Source organism: Elephantulus edwardii, unplaced genomic scaffold (assembly GCF_000299155.1).
Source record: "Elephantulus edwardii isolate Elephantulus edwardi_28Jun2011 unplaced genomic scaffold, EleEdw1.0 scaffold00001, whole genome shotgun sequence".
In the NCBI taxonomy this organism is placed as follows: Eukaryota; Metazoa; Chordata; class Mammalia; order Macroscelidea; family Macroscelididae; genus Elephantulus; species Elephantulus edwardii.
The window spans coordinates 40918086-40931805 of NW_006399751.1; the positions used below are offsets into that span (position 1 = coordinate 40918086).

Sequence of the window (13720 nt, forward strand, 5' to 3'; positions counted from 1 at the left end):
TCAAAAGAAAATCCAAATAACTAATTAAATATTGAATCTTGTACTGTTGTAAGATATCTTCGAGTTGAAACCAACTTATAGCTAATCTTCCAGTGGGCTTCAGAGGCACTAAACTGCATGAATGGAGATTGTCTGTCTCCCACTGCAGCTGGTGGATTTGAACCATGAGCTTTTGGATTGGCAGAGCAGCTCCTTCCCTCTAGAGCATCAGAGTTCCCTAAAAACCTTGAAATTAACCACTCAGGGTTGATTTTATATAGTGATAAAATCACAAAGTTGTCTTATAAAACAGAGGACAAGAATGAGAACATTTTTCTCTCTAGGTGTGCAAAACTCTAGGCAATTACTCAAATTTTCCAATATATAAATATCCTTTGAAAAAATTAATAGGTATTTTGGTATGAATCTCCAAAAAAAATGGTCCTAGTGATTTAAGAGTTTATTAAATATTCACTAATCTGGTGTCAGAGCACTTATTTCCAGAGCTCTTCCCAGTTAAAAAAAAATAATAAATTCTGGTGTCTGATTGGTTTAGATTTATGAGAAACTGCTTTTTTATTGGAGGTAGCTCGTAGCTCTTGAATTACTTATTTTCCTTAATTGGAAATTATCATTTTCAAGAACCCTTGACTCTATATAAGACTTTCTTTCTCTCTTAGAATTTCTCAGCTACTTCAACCTTATCCATCATTCATAACCTTGCATCTATTTTAAAGCTGGAATTTCCAAAAGAGCTAAATTATATTGAAATACACCCCATGTCGAAATATAATGTCAACAGCTTCTGAATAACTGAATATCCTGTAAGGGGTAGGATTGGTTGAATTCCTTTTTTAAAATAAAAATAACTTCACAAAGTATATAATAAAATTAACTTTCTAAGTGCACAAATTTATGAGTTTAAACAAGGATATATACACTCATGTATGTATTTCCACACCAATAAGAAATGAGAAATGTCTGTCATCTAGAAAAGTTCTTTTAGGTCTCTTTTCAGTCACTTTCTTCCTTAAACCCTCAATCCATGACACCTACTGTCTTGTTCTTATAGAGTTGTGTTTTCTGGAAAGTGATGAAAATGGAATCATACTTAAAGAAGTCTCATATGGGTAGCTTAATTCACTTGTTGATTGCCATCAAGTCAAGCACAACTCATAGCGACCCTATGAACAAAAGACCTGAAGACTTTTTATAACTATCATTGTTCTCTAAGTACACAGCATTTCCAGAGGCATGTGGTTTAGGAAGCAGATGTCACTGCTTGGTACAATGCCAGTTACTTTGGAGATTCACTCATTTTGTCACACATATAAGTATTTCATTCCTTTGTATTGCATTCCTTTCTACAGCTAGATAATACTCCACTGTACAAATATTACAAAATCTGTCCTTTGTTATTATTATTATTATTAAACAAAATAAGTGAAGAACGTTTATAAAACCAATAAAACAGGGGTGTAGCTGGTGAAAGGCCATACAAAAGAGTTAAAGTGAAAAAGACAAGGGAAAAGGGGGAGAGGATCCCTGGAAAGATAAGGGTGACACCAAACCTTACAGGATACTATCAGCAGAAAGGGAGAGGAAAAAGCTGTCCTTTATTAGTAAATAAACATTAGAGTTGTTTCCAAGCTTTTGCTATTACAAAGAAGCTCCTATGAATATTTGAGTATAGGCCCTTGTGTGAACGTGTTTTATTTCTTTTTTTATATGTTTAGAAGTGGGGTTGTTGGATTGGAGTAAGTGCTAAGTATTTTAAACTCTAAAAAACTGCAGCAAACTTGGCCAAAGGGGCTGTATCGTTTTGCTCTTCCGCTCCCAGTAAGATTGTCAATTCTACCACAGCCTCTTTCTGACTTGTTATCAAGATTTCTGTAATTGTGGTAATTCAAGTGGGTCTATGGTGATACAGCAGTATATATTTAACATTCACTTCCCTAGTAAGTATCCACACTGAGCATCTTTTCATGTGCTCACTTGCATTAACACAGCTCTTCGGGTGAAATGTTTATTTAAATGTCTTGTCCAGTTTTCAACTGGACGGTATTAAGGATTGAATTGTGTAATCCAAAAATATGTGTTGAATTCCTGTCCCTTATACCTGTAAATATGACCCTTTTTGAAAACAAGAGATTTTTCCCTTTTGTTATATTAATGAAATAATACCAATAAAGATGGTGCTAAATTAAAAAATAAAAAATTTTCCTATGATCAGATTCACCATATACACAGCAAAAACACCTAACATATAACACATATCACTGGCCTTTGAAAAGACACTCTTTATTCCAAATGTATAAAACTCAGTGATTTACAAAAGAAAATAAATATAACATCCATGTAGTTATTAAGCTTTATTTTTTCTATATTCATATACGTTTCAAGGAAACAAAAATTTCAATAGATTAAATCAATTGGAATAATTAAGAAATTATTTTAATGTGTACAGAAAAATTATAGAAAGTACATAAAGGAGACATTAAATAATTTGTTTTGAGGTTTCCAAAACAGTGTTTTTGGTTTTAAAACGCTGATATCATTTTCTATTGTAGCATTCAATGATACTTATTTCCAAAGTTAGATTTTAAAAATTAAATTAAAAAGGAACTTTAGGACAACCTGAGAGATGGTCTACCTTTACCACAATCTTCAAAATAATGCTGTTCAATTCTTCTACAGAAAGCAAGGAGGTTGCTATAGTTTTTCACCTTCTTAGAAAGTTCATCATTAGTCAATTGTGTGGTAAGAATGGTATACAAATGACCAAATACCAGTGCATCTAGTTCAGTAGGCCTAAAATGAAAGCAGAAATAAAAGTATCATGAATAGGATTTCTATTATTTGGGATAAAATATATTCTGTAAAAAAAAAGATTTTAAATCACTAATCTAAAAGAAACAAGTCACAGAAGAAAATACTCATCACCAATCTAATAGAATTTTATTGAGTTCTCATTATGAGACATAGGAGCCCTGTTAGCACAGGATACTATATATACATTCTAACCAAAAAGTTTAGCAGTTCAAATAGTTGTTCAGTAGGAGACAGATGAGCATTCTCCTCTCACCAAAACATACAATTTCAGAAGCCCCTTAGTGAGTTAACACGAGTCTTAACTGGCTTGACAGCAGTGAAAGGCATGATAAAGTAAGAAAAACAAGTATTTTAAATTATAATCTGCTAGTATAATAACAATTTTTTAAAAGCCATTTTTCTGAAATAAAGCAAAATAAAATTTGTTGTATAAAAAATCTGTTGTATAATATAGCTGCAATTGACAGTATTATTTTTATTAATTTATTCACTGAAAATAGCAAGCTTCTTAACACGCTGCCGCAAATGACGGCAAATGTGTTTCTAAGCACGGTTGTCAATTTAAAAGTGTGCGGCAACGTGTTAAATGTGGCAGGAACTACAACAGATGTCAAAGACAGTAAAAGAAGAAAGATGTTTTCTCTAAGACACAGACACAAAACATAAACTACCACAACACAGTTTATTAAGTCCTTTAAGAGATGCACAAAGTGATGTCAAAATACCAAAGATTGTACATGGTATTTTGTATATCCATACCAACAAATCTAATGAAACACTCCCTCTGAAACATACTATTAAAAGCCATCACCTAATTCATTCACCATGTTCTAGGATAAGCTACCATTATCTGGACCACTGCAACTCAACTCACTGCCACTGGAGCCAATGCACAGCTGACCCTCCAGCAGGTTTTCAGGGCTGCAAAAAGTACAGGAGGAGGCTGCCTATTTTTCTCCTGCTGAGCAGCTGGTGGATCTATATCACCTGCCTTTGGCTGGCAGCACAATTCCTTCCTCACTAAGCCATTCGAGCTCTCTGGATCATTACAATAACCTCCTAATACATCTCTCTGCTTCTATTCATTTCCAGGCAGCAGCCAAAGTCTTTTTTATTTTTAATGTCACCAGATCATACTATTTCAAGCTTAAAATAATCCCAAGGATTTCCATTCCACTTACAATGTCAAATTCCTTACCATTACCACACAAAACCTCGATAATGTGACCTGTTCATTTCTTCAACCTCAACATCTAATGTTTTCTCCCTACCTTTTTCAACACAACCAATGTGAACCTGTTTTGCAAAGTAAAAGACAAATTCTTTCATTGTTATACAATCCCTTCCCCCAAGTCCACTCCACTATGCAGCCTTCATTCTGGACTCCTGTCATGACAATAGTACCTAATCACATATCCCTTTTAAATCAGTTTCAATGCAGTATACATTATTTATCCCATCTTTCTCAGTCTCTCCCCTCCATGTCAGTCCCATTTTACAATATTGGCACTATGCAGTATTTGTCCTTTTGTGACTGAGATATTTCACTTAGCACAATGTCCTCGAGGGTCACCCATTTTGAAGAATATTTCATGAGTTCCTTGTTTTTCAGTGCAGCATAGTATTCCATTGTGTGATTATACCACAGCTCCTCTACCCATTTGTTTGTTGATGGCATACAGGTTGTTTCCAACTCTTGGCTATTGTGAACAAAGCTGCGATAAACATGGGTGTGCATGTATCTACTTGGGTGGCAGTTATGTTTTTTTTGAGTTATAATCCCAGTAGTGGAATTGCTGGGTCAAATGGTATTTCTATTTGCAACTTTTTGAGAAAGCGCCATACTGCCTTCCATAGCAGTTGTACCATTTTATTAATTTTAATGAACATTTACAGAGATTTTGGATTTCCATTCATTCATTGTTGCACTTTTTTCTCTGCCCCTCCCCCCCGCTCACTCCTCTCTTTGAAAAGCAAAAGATAAACTTCTTTGTTGGTATACAATCATCCCCATCCCCCCACCCGCCCCAAATGCACTCCACTATGCAACCTTAATTCTGGATTCCTGTGATAATCATAATATGCTATCATATATCACTTTTAAACTCATCTGTTTCAATTCAGTATACATAATCTATCCAGTTTTTCTCAGTCTTACCGCAACCCTAAACGTCAGTCCCATTCTTCAACAGTGGCACTATGCAGTATTTGTCTTTTTATGACTGAGATATTTTACTCAGCATAATGTTCTCCAGGGTCACCCATTTTGAGTAATATCCTTGTTTTTCAAGGCAGCATAGTATGACATTGTGTGAATATACCACAGCTCTATCCATTCGTTTGTTGATGGGCACTTGGGTTTCCAACTTCTTGCTATTGTGAACAAAGCCGCGATAAACATGGGTGTACCATTTTACACTCCCAAAAGAGTGAATAAGGGTTCCAGTTTCTCCACAACCTCGCCAGCATTTGTTGTTTGCTGTTCTATTAAATTTTGCTATTCTTACTGGAGTGAGGTGATACCTCATAGTTTTGATTTGCATCTCTCTTAGAGCTAGGGATTTTGAACATTTCTTCATGTGCTTGTTAGCCACCTGAATGTCTTCTTTGGTGAAGTGTCTGTTCATATCCTGTGCCCATTTTGCAACTGAGTTGTTTATCTTGTTGTGATGCTCGAGTAATTGATAAATTCTAGATATAAGTCCCTTGTCAAACATGTCATTACCAAATATTTTTTCCTAGTCTGTGGCTTTCCTTTGTACTCTGTTGGAGAAGGTTTTGGATGTGCATAGGGATTTGATTCTTAGTAGGTCCCATTCATCTATTTTATCCTCTCCTGGCTTAGCTTTTTCAGGATGCTTGAAAGACTGTTTATGTTGTGGATAAGGACTTCTAGAGTTCTCCCAAACTTTTCTCTAATGAAGTTTATAGTCCTTGGTTTTAGTCCTAGGTCCATGAACCATTTTGAGTTGGTTTTTGTGTAGTGAGTGAGATGTGGATCTTGCTTGAGTTTTCTTTTCTAAGGCAGCAATTTCTTAATTGACTAAACTCTAATAAGACCCCATTCCTCCCCTAAAATTTTCCATTTTAAGACCAGAGTTTTTCCTCCTCCTTCTTTTTGCACTATTTCCTCAATGCTCCTCTGTGATGTTGTGGATCTATTTTTTAAAAATTGTTTTCTTAGGCTATTACTCTTAGGGCATGTGAGTCTATCCATAGGGAGAGTTGGCTACTCTTGCCATTAAGTCTATTCAGCAGCAGAAATTGGAAATTGCCACACCAACAAGGAAGAGGAAGCAGTGTGTGTACTCCTGGGTCAGAGATTGCTATGTTAGCCAGGCCACAATCTGGACAAAAGGAACAGCAGCCTCAGCAGAGAACCAGAGACTGACACCAGACTTGGAATTGCTGCCCCACTGAACCAGAGGTAGAGGCTTTCACCCAAGGTTGCTGGATGACTGAAGGAAGAGATAATAACTGATAGGACTATGGGAACTCTGTTAACACTGACCTCACACTTGAGATGCTGTCTGCATGGATTTTATCTTGATGCCAAATAGAATTATAGCCTGTTAACTTCCCCAATGAACCCCATAATGCTGACTTTAGTTCCATGAAGTCTGTATAGTTACTGCAACAAATTTCAGACTCAGCAGAGCAGTCAAGATTGGTGTTGGAATCAGCAGAAGTAGGTGCGGGAGCATGAAAGAACATGTCTGACCTTACAGGAATTAGTTCTGTACTGTGATGTTATGATTAGGACATTTCCCCTTTGTGGCCTTAGTAGATATCAGACTTCGCCATCCTCATGCTGTCTACACTCATTTTACATCCCTAATCAACATACAAATATGTACCTGCAAATATTGCCTTTTTCTTCGTACTTGGTAACATTTTTTTTTCTTTTTCAAGTCTAATTCTTCATTCAATTTAATCTGGTTTAACCAACATTTATTGAGCTGCTTCTAGCTAACAGGGTTTGTTTGGAAGGCATCCAATCTGCAAGGTGCTCATAAATATTTTAGAATACAACTCTTCTATCCTTCTTAGACTGAAGAAAAATTTTATAAAAATCATTTTCTTCTTTCATTAGAAAATAACATAAAATGAACACTTTAAGGAAAACCTCAATATTATCATTCCAAGACTATGTTCATCCCCTGGCAGGGAATTAATTGCCTCATAATCTTTGTGTAGGTAGCTTAACAGACATCACGTCAGCATCACAGGAAAGATTTAACAAATACTTGCAGACTCAGTTTCAAAATCATGTTTTCAATATTTAAAAGCTACTAATAATATATATTGTGAAATATGAGGAGAATAAACCTAATGTTACTATTTGTCTTGTATTATAATTTTTTTTTCAAATTCTCTTTAACTTAGTGGGAAAAATGAAAATTAAAGATGAAATCTATTCCATTCTTCAACCATAATCAGTTGTTAGAAGAGTAAAATGTTTCTGTTTAAGCTTCATGTAAACTAATTTCAAACTCTACATCTTAATATTAATTGCACACTTTCTAAAAGCAAGTCTTTGGTTCTGCACATGTTTTTAACTTTGAAATTTTCATTACAAATTTATATCAATTACTCCCTTATAAAGAAGAAAGTTACCTTGACAATTTCCCTCAGTTACTTGCCAAATGAAACTTGGTTACTAACTCTTTGGCAGTGGATTTAAATAAAAAGAATCTAGATCTATCCTCCTGGCCTCCTGATGATAGTGTGCATAACAAAGCCAAGTCTTAACAGAATGATGCACTTCAAACAAAACAAACCCCTTCTGTGCTTTTCAACTTCAAAGAATTCCTATATCAGAAAGAAAAAGAAGTATATAATACTAACATATGGATACATTTCCTTTGTATTAGAGACAAAACAAATGAAATCTGCACAGCAAACATGACTAGAAACATAGCTGCAAGAAGCTTTAGCTATCAGGATTTTATGGTTTGAACTCTGTGACCTTTCTGCTCCAGAGATCAACAGACCCCAAATTTTAGTTAAGTATCAGTTATATGCAGTTACACATTACTTATATTATAATCTAAATACTTCCAAGCTACTACTATGGTCATTTTTAGTACAAATTATAAAATCTCTACCGAAACAACAGTTGATATGCTACAGAAGATGAATACCTTTGAAGACAAAAATAAACAATAGCAACTTTTAAAACCTTATTGTTTAAAACAAAGATTATTATAAGAAATCTATAGAGTAAGATTTTCTTAAGAATCCAAGAAATGATTAGAATTATTTTAACTATTGAAATTAAAATGTTAATTTTAGCTCATTTTAATGTAGATCAATTCTAAGATACTAAAATTGTAAAAACATTTGTAAAGGAAGAAAATTCATTTTTAACCACACTTTCTTCTCAGGTTGCAAAAATATTCTTTTTTAATGAAACATGAATTCCTCAGTTTATATATATTACACATATATGCTTAACAGATGATCGTTTTTATTTTTGTACAAATAGTTTCATTAATCTTTAAGAGATAGGTAAATGAATAACAATGTAGACCCACTCAACAATTTTTTTTATTTTTATTCATTTTTTATTATACCATGCCAAGATAATAAACCTCTAAAGTGACACTGGTAGTATCTTCATGTTTAAACCGAACTTTGTAAGTTTAGAATTTTGTTAAAAGTTCACAGTCCTTAATACATTGTTGATATTACATGCTCAAGTCATTATCAACCTTATGCAAAACAAAACAAAATGCTACCTAGTCTTAGGCCATTCTCACAATTGTTACTGTTATGCCTGAGCCCACTGTTGCAGAGCCCACTGTTGCAGCCACTGTGTCAATCCACTTCCTTAACAATCTTTTTTACTGACCTTGACTTCACCAAAGGAGCCCTGCTAGCATAGTGCATTATACCCTGTGAAGCTAACTCAAAGGTTGGTGGTTGGAATCTACCACCTGCTCCATGGGAGAAAAATGGGTAATTTCATCCCATAAAAATTTACAACTAAAGAAACTGAGAGAGGATCACTATGAGTCGTGATCAACTTGATGGCAGTACCTAGGGGTTTTCCTTTTCCAAGCATGATATGTATCACTAAGGACTAGTCCCAGCTGATAACAAGTACAAGAGAGTATTTGCCACCCTCACTCCTAAAGTGCATTCTCCAAGATAGATGTGTTTGGTCTTCTGGCAGCCCAGGGTATATTCAATATCCTTTACCAACATAATTCAAACATATCAATTCTTCTTTAATCTTCCAATTCACTATCCCAATTTTACATACTTATAAGGCAGGTGAAAATACCACAGCTAGTCTTCAAAGTGGTATCTTTGCTCTCTAACACTTTAACGAGATCCTTAGCAAATTGCCCAATGCACTATGTTGTTTGATTTCTTGACTGATGCTTCTGACACAGATCAAAGTAAAATAAAATCACTGAAAATTCAATAAAGTTATACCTACTATTAAGTATAGTTGTAAGGATTTTTGTTTTCTTTATATTCAGATATAATCCATATTAAAGGCTGTACTCTGATCTTCTGCAGCTAGTAAGTACTTCAAGTCCTTTTCACTTTCTGCAAGCAAGGATGTCAACTGCCTATCACAAATTGTTACTAATTTCCCTCCAATCATAATGCTACATTCACCTACAAACAGGCCAGGTTCTTGGATTATTTGTTCTGCAAACAGACTAATAATGATGAAATGATAAAACCTTCACACAAACGGTCCCCTTTTAAATCATGCAGTATCATCTTGTTCTGTTTGAGTAACTCCTTACAGGTTCCCTATGAGCACAATTAAGTGTTCTGGAATTCACATTCTTCCCACCAGTATCCATAATATGTTAAGATCCACAGAGTCTTTGTATATATTCAATAAAACGTAGATCAGCGTCTTTCTTATTTTCACTGCTTACAGCCAAAATCCATCTGGTGTCAGCAATGATACCCCTCATTCTACATCCCCTAGTGAATCTAGCTCGACTTGCTCACCAGTTTCCAGTCAATATACTGCTCCAGCCATTTTTGAAATCTTATGCAAGATTTTAGTTCTTGTTTGGTCTTTATGGTACCTAATTTCCACATTTTGCTGCATCACCTTTTCTTTCTCTGCAATGGGCACAAATATGGATCTCTTCAAGCTCGTTAGGCGGGTAGTCTTTCAAATTTCTTGCCATAAATAAGTGAGCATATCCAGTGCTGCACACATTTGCTGAAATATCCAATTGGTATTTCAATTTTATCATATACTTTCTTCTCAAAAGGGAGAGAATCAACTAATTCTTTTTGGTACAGAAACTATGTTCCTTCCATATTATTGCATTATTCAATACTTTTCCTATAGAATGCTTCAATATTGCAACTCAAGCCTGGAATTTTTTTCTTTACTTCATTCAGCATCAGAAATACTGAGTATATTCTTCCCTTTTCGTTTCCTAATTATAGATATTTGCATATTTCCTTCTACTATTTTACTTTTATGCAGAACAGATCACCCGAAACGCTGGGCTGTACAAGAGGAATGTGGCATCAGGATTGGTGAAGAGTCATCAACAACCTGGGTTATGCAGATGACACAATCCTGCTTGCTGAAACTGAGGAGGACCTGAAGCACTTGCTACAGAAGGTCAAGGATTGTAGCCTCCTATATGGATTAAAACTCAGTATCAAGAAAACAAAGATTCTCACCACTGGGCCAACTGGCAGCATCAGTACGGATGGTGAAGAGATTGAGATAGTTAACAGTTTTAGTTTACTTGGCTCCACAGTCAACACTCTTGGTAACAGCAGCCCGGCAATCAAGAGATGAATTGTATTGGGAAAGTCAGCTGTGAGGGACCTCTCAAGATTACTGAAGAGCAACAATGTCAGGATGGAGACTAAGGTGCACCTGATCCGGGCTATAATCTTTGCAATTATGTGCTATGCGTCAGAGAGTTGGACAGTGAATAGGGATGACAAAAAGAGAATTGAGGCCTTTGAGTTGTGGTGCTGGAGAAGAGTGTTGAATATACCATGGACTGCTAGGAGAACCAACAGGTTTGTCCTAGAGAAGGTGAAGTCGGAATGGTCCTTGGAGTCAAGGATTCTGAAGCTTCGTCTGACATACTTTGGGCATGTTACAAGGAGGGACTGGTCCTTGGAGAGGGACATCATGCTTGGCAGAGTGGATGGGCTGTGCAGGAGAGGAAGTACTTTGATGAGATGGGTCAACTCTGTGACTGGAGTGGTGGAAATGAATGCGTTTGAGACGAGACGGTGAGGTTGGCACAGAATAGAATGGCGTTTAGTGCTCTTGTACACAGGGTCGCTATGAGTCACAAGTGACTACGTGGCACATAACAACAACAACAATTTTACTTTGTCTTCCTGAGTACTCTTTGAAATTTGCTCAGTTTTCTTCATTACTCTTCCTTTGCTTTAGTTTTTCGACATTTCAAAGCAAGTTTCAGAGTCCATATAACTCCTTTATATAACTACCTTTATCAGAACTTTATCATATTATACAGTAACAATTCCAAATACTGGTCTCACAGAGCCTAGCTTTCTGCGAGACATACAAGAACTGCTAAATAAATATCTAATAAGTGTAAATAAACATGAATGCTAAAGAACTAAATCTTTATGTAAATAATAGATATTTATTGAATCAGAATTGTTTTCTGAATTATTATGTGTTAGATTACATGGAAAATAATTTTAAAATATTATTTCACTGTGTATGAATGGTTTATTCTTGTTGAAAAAAACAATCTTTATCATGAAAGAAAAAATTTCTTACTGCTTGTTGAAGAAATATGGTTGTGTTCCCAGTCTCTGAGAAAGAGCTTGACAACACTGGTCAACATCTTCCAACACCTAGCAACGACAACAGTTCCCAAAGAAAAACAAACATTTAAGTGAACAAATGAATAATATTTTATAACCAAATCATAAATTAGTCTTACCTTTTATGTTTAATCAATTTACAGACGATATCAGGAGCTGGTGGCACTGTGGATTATGGTCAGACCATGTGGGCTGGTAGTCAGTTGTTCATATTTACCAACCAACCACTCCATGAAAGAAAGATGAGGCAGTCTCCTTCTGCCAAGATTTACAACCTCACAAACATGATGGAGAGTGCCAGGACTCATGAGCAATGCAATAGCAGTGTGTTATACAGACTACATAATACACCATAAACATTATTCTTTATATAAGAAACAGAAAAATTGAGAGCAAACTCCCTTTAAATGCAAGTATATTTAAGTTACAATATAAGAACGATCTTTGAGAAAGTTTTTCTCTCAAAACTCTACTCCCCGAAGAAATATTTTCCCTGAACTTTATTTTCAAATGACTCTGCATATATATTATCTCATTCATAAACGACCTTACTGACCTATCAGAATTAAAACATTTGACTTGCTTCCCCACTAACAGTGATGGATTTTATTCACTAAACCCTATTCATTTACTCAATCCCCCTTGTGGTCAATGGCACACATCAGTGAGACGGCTGGCTAGTATTAGGAAAAAGGAGGGACGTTAATTAGCTTAATGATGCTCAAAACCATGACCTTCACAAGATATACTTTTCACATTTTGCTATTTCAGTAAATATAGAACCAAAGAAAAACACTTAGATATATTAAGCACTATATTAACAGGGAGTGTTTTCTGGTTTCCTTTAAAGCTCTGAAGGAGCAGTTCTATATTTATTAACATAAAAATGCCCACAATGTATAGGCTGTAGAGTGGCAGATATAATATGAGCCTATCTTAAAAAATGGACACATCTAGGAAAATGCTCTTCAAGCTAACAGTAACAATTTCTAGATTTCTACAACTGTAGTCAGTTTTCATATCCTTAAAAATTTTTCTGTATTATATATGTATTTTTATACTAATTATGTGATTTTTATAAAATGAATTATCAAGTATTTGTCCTTTTGTGACTGAGATATTTCACTCAGCATAATGTCCTCCGGGGCCACCCATTTTGATTGACATCAGGAGTTGGGGGGGAGACTGAGAAAGATGGGATAAACAATGTATACTGCATTGAAAAAGATGAGGGAGAAAACTGTGTAAAAGGGATATGTGATTAGGTATGAGTCCAGATCGAAGGCTGTATATTGAAGTAGACCTGGTAGGAGGAATTGTAAAACAATGAAAGAATTTTTGTTTTACTTTTCAAAGAGAAGAGTGAGAGAAAAGTGCAACAATGAATGAATGTAAATACAAAGTCCCTGTAAATTTTCATTAAAACTAATAATAAATCAAACTTTAAAAAATGAATTATATAATAACTTTCATGTCAGAATAATTAGCAAATTTTTTGCTGAGATTTTAATGAAAGTTTATATAGGACATGGATTTCCATTCATTCATTATTGTACATTTTCCTCCCTGCCCACCCCCCCCACGCTTTTCTCTTTGGAAATAAAAAAATTTTTTCATTGTTATATAATCCCCCCAAGTCCACTTTACAAGAAGCTCATGGGTTTTTTATTTTTTTTTCTAATTGTTTTTAATTCCTTTTTCATTCATTCTGTTTGTTTTGCTAACTTTATATTATGTGTAGATTTGTTAAAAAAATACTATCACAACAAAATAACAAATTGTATAGTGTATAAAAGTGTAACACTTCAATTTCAACCTGAACTGACCTGGTCCAGAGTTTTGTTACCCCATCCAATAGCTTTCATCTTACGTCTGATTTCCCATTGTTTCTGATAGGCCAAAACATGATTCAGAGGCCAAGGGTAAGGAGATCCATATCTAGCATAAGTAATCTAAAGAAAAAAAAAATCTGGTAAAAACACAGTTCTTCCTAAAAAAAGACTGTTTACACTAATAAAATTTTAAGGAAATATATTTTCAAAGAATACAAACTGAACAATCTGGAAAAGTACACAGTGTGCAGTCTAAAAAA

The 13720-nt window shown here is 34.9% G+C and overlaps 1 protein-coding gene across 1 annotated transcript in view; it reads right to left on the reverse strand.

Moving 5' to 3' along the window:
• Positions 1 to 2344: 2344 nt before the first annotated feature.
• MTX2 (metaxin 2) overlaps positions 2345 to 13720 on the reverse strand; it is an 80681-nt gene continuing 69305 nt past the window's right edge. Inside the window, exons 8-10 of the mRNA XM_006878956.1 lie at positions 13455 to 13580; positions 11582 to 11658; positions 2345 to 2790 (exon numbers count right to left, since the gene is read on the reverse strand). Of these exons, the coding sequence (XP_006879018.1) occupies positions 2607 to 2790; positions 11582 to 11658; positions 13455 to 13580 (387 nt within the window). The 3' untranslated portion in view covers positions 2345 to 2606. The remainder of the gene's footprint in view (positions 2791 to 11581; positions 11659 to 13454; positions 13581 to 13720) is intronic.